The sequence below is a fragment of the Microcaecilia unicolor genome, chromosome 1, assembly GCF_901765095.1.
Source record: "Microcaecilia unicolor chromosome 1, aMicUni1.1, whole genome shotgun sequence".
NCBI lineage: Eukaryota > Metazoa > Chordata > Amphibia > Gymnophiona > Siphonopidae > Microcaecilia > Microcaecilia unicolor.
In genome coordinates, this window is record NC_044031.1 from 472,660,325 (window position 1) to 472,674,887 (window position 14,563).

The 14,563-nt window shown below is 37.6% G+C and overlaps 1 protein-coding gene across 3 annotated transcripts in view; it reads right to left on the reverse strand.

Annotated features, from left to right (window-relative positions):
- Positions 1 to 7,541: 7,541 nt before the first annotated feature.
- KCTD1 (potassium channel tetramerization domain containing 1) overlaps positions 7,542 to 14,563 on the reverse strand; it is a 233,902-nt gene continuing 226,880 nt past the window's right edge. For all 3 annotated transcript variants that reach the window (XM_030213693.1, XM_030213690.1, XM_030213684.1), the window contains exon 5: positions 7,542 to 10,215. In XM_030213693.1, coding sequence (XP_030069553.1) covers positions 10,057 to 10,215 — 159 coding nt within the window. In that variant the 3' untranslated portion in view covers positions 7,542 to 10,056. The remainder of the gene's footprint in view (positions 10,216 to 14,563) is intronic.

Consider the following 14,563-nt stretch of genomic DNA (forward strand, 5'->3'; position numbering starts at 1 on the left):
CTGATTTAAATTTGCAATTGCGATTAAAGGTATGTTATCTCCACCCTCTCCCTCATGCAGTTCCTTGTGACGCTGGAGGGTTAAGTGAATTGCCCAGAGTCACAAGGAGCTGTGGTCAGATAAATAATATACCTTTAGTCACATTATTAAAATTTTAATTGAAATGCAACTTTATCTAAAACAGCTTTTATCTGAAACTCTAACAGAGACTTTAAATGCTAAACTATTCCCTAAGCTGTCTTTGTTAAATAAACAAAGCAATTTTAAAAAATGACACTAAGATTATCTATTTAACCTTTTCCAAAGTTTAAATGCAATTTTCCACCAGATAAAATACATTATCAGTGATGTTTTCCTCCCCTCAGAAAGCTCTCTTACAGCCCTTCTTTGAAGGATGACCATTGCCAGGTCAGGTTTGATGGTGATGCAGTGCATGGATGAAGCAGGGCCATAGGTATAGTGAAGGATGAATGGGATGATAGTGGAGAGGGGTTAACAGAAGAGGATGTAGATCTGTAACTTTTGAACTAAAGAACAGACCACAATATGTGGTGTTGAGAGTATTAGAAATAACTCGAGCTAGACCTGAGGTCAAGGAGGAAATAGAAGAGAGCATTTTTGCGACTAAGAGCTGATTTATTTTTATGGGTAGATTTTCTAAGATTCCATTATTTTTTTTACATAAGACTCTTCTAACACCTCTCATCCTGCTGAACTTGCCACTTTTAGAAGCCCGGGACGCCAATGATACCATGGCTACTGATGGGTATAATGGAGATTATTGGTTTTCAAAGGAGCAAATGAGTCCCATCAAGTAACCTGTTTGGACAGAGTCCTGTAAGCAAAATCAGATGAAAAGGAGGATAAATTAAAGTTATCAATAGGTTTAGATAGATTAGAGAAATATTATATTTGAAAAAGTACTCTTGAGAGCATGTGCAGCAGGGAGATAATAGATGTAGTACATCAACACTAAGCTCAGGTCAAGCATGAAATCTACAGATAGCTCAAGGGTCCACATACAATGCCGGGCACAGATTAGATTAAGTTTACATGAACAGAATTGATCTGCCATATCAAGGTAGTATATGGTCCCTTGCAGTGTTGTATAACTGTACTTAAGTAAAAGTTTTGTCACTTTTACTTGTAAAGAAGTACAGGATAACATTTGTTACTTTTACTTTAGTAATTATTTCACCAATTTTTACTACTTGTACTCAGTTACTGATGCTTGCAGTTAAAAGTAAAAGCAGGAGTGAATGTAAATGATAATTCCTCAGTAAAACAAATGAAACAAAACTGGGGACAGGAGTTTGCTATCTTAAACCTCATCACGCAACCAGTGAATAATCTCATCTTAAATTTTGCTGTTCAGTGAATATAGCCTATAAGAACAGTGGAATTGTCTGTGTTTGTAGAATGGGTTACTGGTCTCCAGCAAAACAGAACAGTGATGAGTTGGTCACTTTAAAGAAGTATGAAGCTGATGCGGTTAACAATTCTATGTCTATCACAAAGGACTGCTGGTCATTACATGGAAAATGTTACAATAGGGTGACTATCCACTGGATTGATAGTCTTTAGAGAGGAAGTCCGCTTGTCTGGCCTTAAGGCTGAGGGGTTCTCACACATTTGACATTATTGTGTTTCAGAGATTTCCTTGCTCAAAACCTGCAGACCCAGTCAGAAGACATCAGTAATATTGCAACCTGGCTTGATTTGAAGAAACTTTTTATCAGACTGAACAAATTCACTTTCAGTTAGTACAGTTGTTGAACACCTTTTTAGCTGTACTGGATTAATGACTCATAAGCGACTCGCATGAGTAAGTCATTTTTAAAAATTTAGTTTTACTAAAAGCAATGTGGATTGAACTGTAGAGCAGTAATGTTATTGGGATAAAAGCATTAACAATAGTTGCATTCATTGTAGGTGCAGTAATTGTACTTTTTACACAAAAAGTATTATATTAGATAACTATTACTTTCACTTAGGTAAAAATTTTTAAAGTGTTCTTCACTGTACTTTTACTTAAGTAAAAGTAAAAATAAATGTATATTTTAATACTTAAGTACTTTGAACAACACTGGTCCCTTGCAATCTCGTGGTCTGATCATGTGTCCTGGTCCTGTAAAATGGTTGGTCAGCATTTTACAGGACCAGGACACTGTACCAGTGACTTCACAGTGAGAATCCTGAAAGGTAACTTTAAAACCATACAAGAACGTAAGACCTTTGAAGTCAGAATGATTGAATATTTTAATACCCAACAGAAAGGACTTAACAAGGATCTGGGGTTCCTAGCCCATTATAAACCATAAAGCTGTATGTCTCTGTTGATCACCCCACCCCTCACCTATCCACACCCATTCTGTTAGAATAACAATGATATGCTTTGATGTCCCCATGCATACCACCTACCCACCCCCATCCTCCCACCCTGTCAGACTGTCATAGTAATGCTTGAATGTTTTCACTTATATACACTGTCAGTTAGCACATTTGCTTATTTCCGATCTGACGAAGGGCAACCTTCGAAAGTTAATCAAGAAATGTATTACGTTATGTCCAATAAAAAAGGTATCATCTTATTTTCTTTTCCATGTTTTATTTTGTTTGATTTCTATTGATAATCTTAAGAGTGGACTAACACGGCTACACTCCTCTACTTTATTTTAAAAAAATGAAGGTAGTAAGTGGGTAGGTCAGACTGACAAGGAATCTACATCAATTAGATCTTGCATAATTTGTCACAATAAACCAGCACAAACCATTACATCTATCTACTTTCTACTTTCACATTTGCTAAACAAGTTACCACCTGGAATTTACATCTTAGAGCAGTGTTAAACTGTAACTTATGCAGGAGTGCTTCCTCCCTGCGTACAGTCAGCAAAGGAGGATTACTTTTCCCAACTTTTCAATGCCTTAAAATATATAGGATCTGTAACTGAAAACTCACATGTCTTCTGAGGATTTTGTCAACACTTTTCAGAGAAATTATTACAAATTCAACAGCCTCTCTACAAGCTCTATTCCTTTTCAGGCTCAGCCCACTTCCCCATTCCTTGGAAGCACCTTGAAGGTCTTTATTAACCAATTAGTGGTCAGTATGTGAGAATTCTATCCTCAATTCATCAACTGCACTTAGTGCCTGCTAAAGAAACTTATATAATGCTCCTGATGTTTGCACCATGGTCATTTCTAGCTTGCATCAGGGCATTATTGCTACATCCTGGAAAGATGCCCAAGGTTTCTTCCATTTTTAACACATTATTGCTACATCCTGGAAAGATGCCCAAGGTTACTTCCATTTTTAACACAGCTGACCTGGCCCCTGCAAAGGTTTTAAAAAGGAGTCCATAATCTCCCTTTTAGGTCCAAGGGAGTAGAGAAGGTATCCCTACCACTATGTGACTTTTTAGAAAAAGTTGATGTTTTACAATCAAGACAATAGGGCTTTTGAGTAGCACAAAGTACTACTTTGGGAGGGAGAGGGGGTCTAACCAATGAAACTTCACATCTTGATCAAGGTAGGAAGCCTATTTAGACAACTGCTCCTTTTGAGTTGATTATGGATTTTGTATTAAGAGACTGCATGAAATTCACCTGTCAGATACAGTTCTCACCTGGGTTAGATATTTTCTGACAGATCCTTTAGGGATACATGGAAGCAAACACAATCATCCTATTCCACTGAGCTATTGGGTTCATCAAGGTTTCATTCTTGCCCCTCATCTTTCAAAATAATTCTTGCTCTGTTATCTACCTTAATTAAAAAGTTTAGCTACTTTTCTTAACCACTGTATGACTGCAGCCAGTAAATACACAAAAATCAGAGGTCCCATGGCTTAGTCAGAAGTTACTCCCAACTCTTGTTCTCTCCTTTGCAGACATTCCTGTCACATTAAGGGACATGATCACTATTTTTGGAATTATCTTGGATTCACTCAATTTATCAAACCATATTTATCATGTTTCAAATACAGCAAATAGTAAAAACAAAATCTCCTTTTCCGTATAAAATCTATAGACTGCGTACACCTTTGGGATTGAGAATGAAACACCTTTTTATGATTGTTGCAGCTATCTGCATCTTTCCTTGTTGAGCACTGATGTTTCAGCCATCATGCTGTGGCTTTCTCCAGCCTATGCCACAGCATGATGGCTGAAACATCAGTTCCACTTACTCAGATGTGGCAAGACCTGGATAACTGCATGAAGCCAACCGTGGGAACCTAAGAAAACCTTCTTCTTATTTATTTGTTACATTTGTATCCCACATTTTCCCACCTATTTGCAGGTTCAATGTGGCTTACATCTCACCAGAGAAGTGTTTACAAGCTCCGGGGGTAAACAAATACAAAGTGATATTGTGGCAAGATAAAGTTCATGTGGTACTGCCACATTAGGGGATTGTTCAATGGAGGAGTTGCGTTATGTCCATTACGTTCTTTAGTGATGTTGTGTCGCGGGGATCTGTTGGATCGGTAGGACATGCTTTTTTAAACAAGTGAGTTTTTGAAGTTATTCTGAATTGTAGGTGGTCGTAAGTAGTTTTCAGGGCTTTTGGCAGTGCGTTCCATAGTTGTGTGCTGATGTAAGAGAAACTGGATGCGTAGGTTGATTTATATTTGAGTCCGTTGCATCGTGGGTAGTGTAGATTTAAGTACGAACGTGTTGATTCGGATGTATTTCTGGATGGAAGGTCAATTAGGTCTGTCATGTATCCCAGTGCCTCACCGTAGATGGGTCATTTGGAGTATGGGAATGCCCTCCTCAGCCATTTCTAGCACTTCACTATTTCACAGCTTCACTGCAGCATCTTCAACTTGTGTAGAACTCAGGGATTAGGCTTTTATGCTCAGTTTGAAAATCTGATCATGTAATACTGCTTTTGAGATCATACCACTTGTTCCAATTAACCAAAGGATAAACGTAAAGATCTAATTTAGTTCCATCAAAACCATTCTCTCTGGGCAGCCCACTTATCTCTCTAACATTATACTCAGCAAAATGTTTAAGGTCAGCCCAAGTCAAATTGTTAGCTCTCCCTCTACCTTCACTTGTACAACTGGAACTGATTTTGGCTAGTAAGAACAGAGATATGTAAACCAAACATCTTCATAAATAGAAGCAGTGACCTATTAAAAACAACAACTACAATAAATGTATTCTACCTCCTTTAAAACTGCCCTCCTTTTCTCTTCCCTTTTAAGAGAAAGCAGTACCCAGTTTGGGAAGATACATATTCCAAAACCCTTCCACATTTTGGAACACATTTAGTAGTAGTACCAAATTATTCTACGTGACAAAAGTATCAAAATTGCAAACTGAAGAGGTACACCATAATGATACACACACACACACATATATATATATATACATACAGATAAATAAATGAAAAGCAAAACCTATCATTAACTAGACTAAAAGATGCCAAAAAAAGGAATTGTATAACAAAAACAATCATCCCCCTTCCCAGCCGTTTAAGCATTCAATGCAGGACAAAAAGATTCTATATGAAGTAGTTTGTTTATTAGGAAGTTGTGATACTCAAAAGAGCTGCTACACATCTTTGGAACTGACAGTGTCCCATGTAGGTGCTAGCAAGTGCAGTTTTCCTTTATGTATTTTCATATAGCAAATAGCACTGATTCCACTACTCTCAAGTAGTTCATAGGAATTTACATACAGTATGATAGGGAAAGGCCTGCTGTACTTTGTCTTGGGTTGGGATATACAGCTGGTACTTTCAGTACTCAGAAAATTATAGGTTGCTGGAAATAAGCGAGTGGGCAAGTTCAGACACTATATTACACCACCTTTCACTTAGAAAAGCTATATTAATACTAGTCAGTTACATCACATGGAAAAACAAAATAAGGCCGTTTGGTTTACTTGTATTTTAAAATTTGCTCTTACATTACTCACTCATACACTACACCCTCATTCATAAAGGCTGCACTCCTCAGTGGAACACAGTGGCCCAGTTTTCAAACGTACAAGACATTTTGTCTACTTTAAACAAAGAACAGATTTAAGAAAAACCCACATTAATTTTGCATTAAATTATGAGTTTTCAAACTAAGTAATCAATTATGTTAAAGTGTCAAACAGAATAGATGATTTTGGCTTTGTGCCTTGCAAGGGTTTGGTAGCTAGTCAATTCAGTTTAACTATTGCTCCCTTGGCTATCTCATCCAGACATAGGGCCAAGAGAACAGGAACATAAAATCTTAATACATTAGACAATCCTCAGGGAGCAGAGAAAAATTAAAAGAAACATACAGCATCAGAAATCAACCTCATGCCAAGAGAAAAATAATATGTATATTTCTCTTACCCTAGATATAAAGCTTAGGACACATTGTTAGTGGATTGCTAATGACGGTTCTGAACCTACAGCTGGTCTTCATAACTTTATCAGAGAACTAGGTGAAACATTTCTGTTGTCACCACCTGCAAGTGAGAGCAGTATGGTCCTCGCATCAATGCCCAAGGGGTGTACACTAATAAAATGATGAGTGTCAAATATCAGTGCAGATGAAATAAAACAGGTCTTAGTTTTTATTATCAGAGTCTGGTGGTTTAAACCAGATCCTTACATCAGTAATCTAAAGAAAATATGAAATATTTACGTTGAAAATCAGATTTGGTGCCAGGATATGCACTGCACCATTCAAACCCAGCTGTGAGAAACTTAGGACCCTGAGGGCTCTGGGATTCTTGTCCATTTAAGAAGGGTAAATTCCACAGGAAGGATACTTATTCACAAGTACTAGCTTTCTATTTCAAATAATTTGTAGTGTACAAGTGTTACATAAATAAATATTTTGTTCAAGTATTTTAATAATTCTAAACTCTAAGCTGCATCTGTACATTATTTAGAAAGCTGTGAATTCTGAAATTAAGTTATCACTTTAGTTTAAAAAAAGCCCTGCAAAAAGATAAAAAAGTTCAACAATTATCAACATGAATACATAACATTATCTACAGCAGTGAAAATTATGAAATTTAAGTTGATCTTTCAGATGGTCCCTTGATAGTAACTAAGGTTAGAGATATTTCAAGCTGTTATTACTGTTGATGAACTGCATCTGCAACGTGATTGATCTTGTGGAGATCCTAATTTTAACCAAAGTCACCTTTTTCCATGACTCATGACAATGGTCACCAGTGGTAAACCAGTCATACTTGGAGAGAATAAAATACAAGGATGGGAGTAAGCAGCACAATTTACCTTCTCCATCACAACAGAGCAATTTTCTTATAATTTATGAAAATATGGTACCGCTAAACTATCACTGTATGCATCTATTAGTGCTCTAAGTATGAAACAATGATAATGCACGCTCAAACAAAAAATTATGTGGCAATAACAAAATAAGCCAATATTTAAGACTAATTTAATCTCAGAATGTAAACAGCTGTCTCTACTTGAAAACTACAACTCAACTATAGACTTGAGTTTGAGCTAGGAGACAGCCATAATAAAGAAATCAGATGTAAATCACCTGAAATGCAATGACTGCTACACATAGAGTCAAATATTTATTGTCCATAAATTTGAGAACTAGTTAAGACAGAATTACATTGCTCTGGTCACATTTCTCTCTTGAACTAAAGAAATGTGTATGCCCAAAAGGGTTGATTAACTACATTCTACTCCCGGGGGAATTCTTCACTTATTCTGCATTGAATGGTCATGCAAAAGTCCCCCTCCCATGCAGAATTCTGCATAGGGATCAGGAAGAAAAAAAAAGCAACTGCTGCATGGCACACAAGGAGGAAGCAGCATCACTTATATCAAGCCTCATGCGTCAAAGCAAAATTCAGCACAGCAGCATCAGTTGTATGGATTGGAAAATAAGGTGGCTACAACAGTAGCACTGGCATGTGAAGCTGATGAAGAAAGTGTGCAAGACCACATCGGGAGGGAGCAGCAAAAGACAAAAAGGAGCTAGAGGGTATTCAAAGAGGGAACAGGAGAAGGGCAGAGAGTGAGAAAAAAAGCTACAGTGGATGTTGACACTAGGGGTGTGGTGGGAAGTTCGTGTGTGTGTTTTGGGGATTTTCACACCAAAGGGGGCGAGAAATGGAATGCTAGAATATGGGGAAAGGAGCGAAAAGATGGGACATATGAGGGAATTCTGCACAAAGTTTTTAACAAATTCTGAATTTTTAACCGCTTATTTCTATATTGCATCTTTTATTTGCCATATAACACAATATAATCATTACCTCCGAGTAATAATAGTCTGCAGAATTTTGCAGCATTCTAAAATGTATGGTTTTGTTTGCTCAGACTTCCCTCAGGAGTAACATTCAGCCTTTGATATGCAAAACCATAGCCCAGTGCTGCCAAATTTCTTGTAACAAGTGGTGAGATCTTTGTCCCCTAGAATGCTAAGCAAACAAGTCTCAAGCAACCATTATTTTGCCCAAGGCAATATTTATTCACAGAAAAAGTGGTCAATAAATATAACAGCCTCTGGGTGAAGGGGCAAAAACTGTACCAGAATTTAAAGTGGCCTGGGACAAACACACAAGTTTTAGTTGCAAGGAGCTGAAAAATAAAATCAAAACGTACGATGACCTTTGCAGTAAGCAGTGGGAAGGGTAAATAAGTAGACCAGATAGGCCTTACATTTTATATCTGCTGTCCTATTCTTATTCCGTTTCCATGCTCATGTCGTATGGGGAGAAGGGAAATTCTCAGAAACATTACAATGCACATGACTAGCCTTAAAGAAATGGCTCACACTGTCATGGACCTCAACAACAGCTTATACTGTGTCTGTGACTAATCAAAATATTCAGAACATTTTATGGTTTTTCCTTTAATGCATTCAATGGTATCAAATTGTTCTCTTAATATTCAGTTCTTTGAACTGCACTTTCCAGGGATACTGTTTCCATAAAAATTCTACCCCAAGTTCAAAACAGCAGGAAATACTGATCGGGGCACAAAATATGTTTTCTAGCATGTAAGATATTGTTCTATATGATTTATAGTTTTATTCATAACTTTATACTATCCAAGGATTGTAATTTCAGCAAAACTTACATTCCAGATCTCAGAATAATGCAATACTTGAATCTCACAATGGATATTCAGTGAAAATCATATTTGACCTAGTAAGTAGACAGCAAAGGACTTCAGTGGGTTGAACAGGCACACTCTAGCCAGGTAAACTGCTTGGTGGCCAAACACGCCCAGTTTCAAAAGGATTTTGTACAACTTTCTCCTTGTCTGATCTGGGATTGTTTGGAATAGCCCCAGCTAAGTGGGAATAAGAACTGAATAACTTAGACTCCTAGCCCCTCAAGTCCATGCAGAGTAGAATAACAAGCAAGCATAAAATTAGACTCTCAGGTTTTGTGGTTTTTTGTTTTCTTTTTTTTTTTCAAAGAGCAATACATTATAAAATGTGGAAAATTGTAGGAAAGCAGCAGCAGAAGCAAACTAGAGCCAACTGTACAAGGAATAATTCTGGCACCATTTAAAAAAAAGAAAAAAGATCATTTTAAAAACAAAATAATCTTTAGGTCTGTGATAACAGTTAAAACCTCTGTACAAACTACATTTAAAATTTCAGTCTACCAACTTTGAAATGAATGTGCTCATGAATGCTTTCTAAATCATGCCCAGTCACCTTGAAAGAGACCAAAAAAAAAAAAAAAAAAAACCCTCCATATTCAAACTTGCTTCAAAATGTATAAAAAGTGACATAGGTGAATTTCTTTTTAAATAAGAATGAACTTTTGAATACCCTTCTTTGCATGTATTTTACGTGGTATGTTGCTAAATGGTAAGTATCTAAAATACACATCATCCACCACAGCACCAGCATGTTGTCTCTCCCTCCTCTCTATTTGCGTTTTCTCTAAGAAATTTTTAAAAATACACCTTGTTATGATTACTATTATTTCCGATGTTGACCAACTGTCAAATGCACTGTCCTCTATTTGACATGTCTGTTCAGTTAGCTCCAGAATTTGCTGTCCCAGTTGCATGTGAAATGTCCCATTTTGCATAAGCAGCACATCTAATTAGTCCAGTGGCTCTTGCTTTATCCGAATGACAGAGGGTGTACGAGATGTCCTTTTGAGTTCCCGCCTCAGTACATATTCACTAAATTGGGAAGAGTCTACCCCTCCTCCACAGGAGCCAACAATCTCAAAGCCTCTCTGTTGTAACCGCTCCAGCACCTGTGAGGACAGATGAAGGAAGACGAATGTATGAAGAGTGAAAAAAAATGATAAACGCTTGGCAGCACAGGGTTTTGCAAGATTACAGTTTGTGCACCTGTCAATATCAACCATTCACACTTCACTTTCAACCCAATATGCTCAAAATATCCCCCCAAAAGATATGACGACTTGGATAACACAAATACACACTCATACCATTCTAGTTTATACATTGAAATTAATTTGCGTGTATGTATTTATATCTTCCCTCCAAATGTGTGTGTGTGTGTATATATATATATATATATATATATATATATATATATATATACACACACAGACACACAGTAGTGGCGACATCATTTAGGTGAGATAGCCAGCATGAGTGTAGGTTTATTACAAAATTTATTCTGAATGATACATCCCAAATGTTATTGACATTGGTCATAGAATTATGCAGAAAACAAGCTTTATATAGATTCTTTTGAAACGCAGTGTTTGTGTGTATATTAGGGGGACGTACAAACATTTTTTTATCTTTTTCCTAATTTTTGAACATTTTTTTCAGTTTCATGCACTCATTTCAATAAAATATTCTTAAGCGCTAGAACATGTGTTGACTTTAATGCATGCTAATCTGTAGGTTAACATACATGAAATGTATTTAGTGCACGTTAAAACTATATATATATATATATATATATATATATATATATCTATATCTATATATCTATATATATATATATATATATATGTATCTCTATCTCTATATATCTATATATATATATATAATCTGCAAGGGATATGCATTTATTTCCATACTCTCAAATATGAATACACACACAAACAGAAACTGATTTCATAATTATGTGCAGCAAAAACTCGCTTACCAAGAGTTTCTGCTATTTGTCTATAATTTCTTTGGCAAAAAAAAAAAAGTTTAATGCTCAGGACAATTTGTTTGAGGGATCGAACTATAAACCTCCGTCTCACAGAACTCATATATTAAATTCAGTGTCACTACCATGGGAGGTCCATTTTGTTTTCTTGGTGGATTTAAACCCTAAACCAGAACCAGTGGTAGCTACAACCAAGGACAAAAGAAACTCTTCAAGCACATGCTTGCAGACCCCTTCAATAGACTGCGATAAGTTGTTTTGCAGGAGAGAAGAAAGCAGAGGGATTTATTCTGCACTAAGTCAGCAGTGACAGGGTTAACTCTCCCTGCTGCAGAGAATATTGGGAAGACATGCAGGGATATAGATTTCCGCTTCAGACTGAGTGAAGTAGGCAGCTCTAGTGCTGAACTAGAGGATAAAAACAAAACACAGCAAACCTTAGGCAAGTGGCTGAGGTTGCAGGAGACACAGAGAACAAACAGGAGTGGTTACATTTTTTTCTACTACAGAATTTGAAGCTGATACTATTAAACCCCAATGCAAAGAAGTGTGCACACGTCTAGTTTTCTAATGTTGGAGATTTAGTATGTAGTCTGGAGTGGAGTAAAGTTAGCTTTCCTGTCTATTGTTAGTGTTATTTTCTTTCTTTGTGCCAGCATGACCTGCTGACAAATGTTTAATGGGGTGGAATGAAACTGAAAAACGGCACTGGGATGAGGAGCTAAAGTGGCTGTGTCGCTGAATGTAAGGTTAAGGAAAAGGTAAATATGGGTTGACACTTTCATTTGTTCATGAACACAGCAACAGGAAGGCTTTCCATAAAACTTCTTTAAAAATGCAATAGGAGGAAAACGGAAAACATGGTAAAACCGCGGGCACACTAAAAATTTGCAGAATTTTACCACAGGTGCAAACAGTGGCTATAACCCCTGAAGCCACACGAACACCAACCTTTTTACAGTTGTTTTATTGTCCGTGCAGTGTACCGTGTGTGCAATCACATTAATGCTGTCCTTCCTCCTGAACTCCCTGAGCGTAGTCCCCTCCCTGCCCAACACGCATGGCGTCACCATTCCCATTCGCGGAGGAGGAAGACTCATTATCATCACCCTGGTCTGAGTGGAGAAGGAGGCGGAAGTCAGAAAAGAAGGAAGAGGCCAGGTTCAGCAGCATTGCTTCTCATCTGCCTTCGCATCTGGGACTGGGTGCTAGTGTGCTTGAGGCGACTATTGTGCTTCATGGAAGCGGCTGCGAAGGCATGGACAAAGGCCTAAGAGTGTAAGTAGCTGGCGGTGCGAGCCAGCCAGGAGTGTGAGCAACAGCCTTTACTCCACAGCTCGTCCTCTCCCTCCCCACACTCCTGAACATGGCAGGGGTACAAGTACCACGAGGAGCGAAGCAAACAGTCCTTACTGTACTGGTCTTAGGGAATAACAGCAAGAATTGTGGTGGATGGGAGAATCAGGTCATGTCACCTGGTTTCTTGCCTTGTTGTGGTCACCCAAAAAGGCAATACGTAATTTACAAGGAAACAGCTGCTGGTTCACTTTTGCAGTTTTTAAACGTTTTAAAAGTACCCCCTCCTTAGCTATTCTTCCTATTTGACGTTAAGTAAATTAAGGAGTGTTTAGTATCTTCTTTTCCTGTGCCTAATGTGACAGAACAGTGTGTTTTAAACCTGTAAAATTGCCTTAAACAACTCTTGAAGTGCATTTCTCTAGTTTGGCCAGAAGGTGCATGTTTTATGCTAAAGCTCTTATAGAAAAGTGCATGACCTCTTTTAGTTTCACTTAGTGACAAGTGAATCTACAGTACTGTGAGCAGTATACTCCGGTTGGCCTGGAGTTTGAAATTACACAGCAGTTGTTACTGGCTGTTGCTTCAGTCTTAGCTCAGGGAGAAAAAGAGAGTAGGATCTCTTTGCTGAGGCTCAGTAAACAAACAGTCTTAGATACTTTTCAGAAAAGTAAGCAAATGTTTAGTGTTATGATTTATATTTCAGTTACCTGTTTCCTAATTGCATTATTTTGTTCCACTGTTCAATTTTTAAAAGACAAATAATATTTAGTTTATTGCCTCTCTGTCTGGACTGATAAAACACAATCAAACATGGCTCCCATATATATAGAATGACGTCAGAAGTTGAGGGGTTACCTAACCAATTAAATACTAAAAACACTTCAGATCTTCAATTAAGTCAATAAAAATGACATCATTCAATCTTTGAATTTTCCCAAAGGGTTCTAAAGTTTTTAATTGAAAAATACATATCATCTAATTGCAACAAAATATGGCGTCTATCTCCCCCTCTGCTCTATGGTTTCACATGTTGTAACGCTAAACAATGTAAGGAGTTGAAACCATGTCTCTTCTGTGTGCCGTGTACAACCAAGGGGGAGGTAGTTTTCTGAGTATGAATAGTATTCTTGTGCTCAGTCAATCAAATATTTAGCCTCCTGGAAGTCTGCCTTAGCATCTATTGCAGGGGCATTGAATGCCATGGTGCATGTAATGATGTCCAGTAAGTCATACTCGATACCCAACTGAGGATCTATAAATTTGGATGAAACTACCCCGACTTTACACATTTGGCAGGAACCACAAACTGTATGTCCTCGTATTGGAAGTATCAGTACCAGTACTCCCGATGGATGCGGAGATAATACTGAAGGACTTAGGTTTGCATATAGTAGAAGTAAAAGTCTAAAAGAAATCTTAAGTACTACTTCTAAAAAGATGGTAAAGTCATAACAATGTGGGCCAGTGTCTTCTAATGGCTGCAGCAACTGATACTTCCAATACGAGGACATACTGTTTGCGATTCCTGCAAAATGTGTAAAGTTGGGGTAGTTTCACCCAAATTTATAGATCCTCAGTCGGGTATCGAGTATGAATTACTGCACACCACTACATGCACCACGACATTCAACATCCCTGCGATAAACTATGTAGGGCAAGGAGGATGACTATTTGATTGCCTGAGCACAAGAGTACTATTCATATTCAGAAAACTACTTCCCCTCTGGCTGTACACTGCACACAGAAGAGGCATGATTTCAACTCCTTATGTTGCTTAGCGTTACAGTATGTGAAAACATTGTGTTGGGGGCGGGGGGGAGAGAGGGAAGGAGGTACACGATGTATTTTGCTGCAATTAGAACACAGATGGATTGTGCAATTAAAAACTTGAGAACCCTTTGGGCTAAATTCAAAGATTGAATGGTGTCATTTTTATTGACTTCACTGAAGATCTGATGGTAGCCAATGATTTTATAGTATTGATTGGTTATGTCACCCCTCAGCATCTGACATCATTCCATATATATGGGAGCCATGATTGTGTTTAAGCCACTATAGCGAACAGCCAAGAATTTGGAGTATTTGAGAGGGTATGAGATACTTATTTTTCGAGATCTTTATACATTTTTTTGGTGGGTACTATGTGCGCTCTGATCCAGCATTTCTGT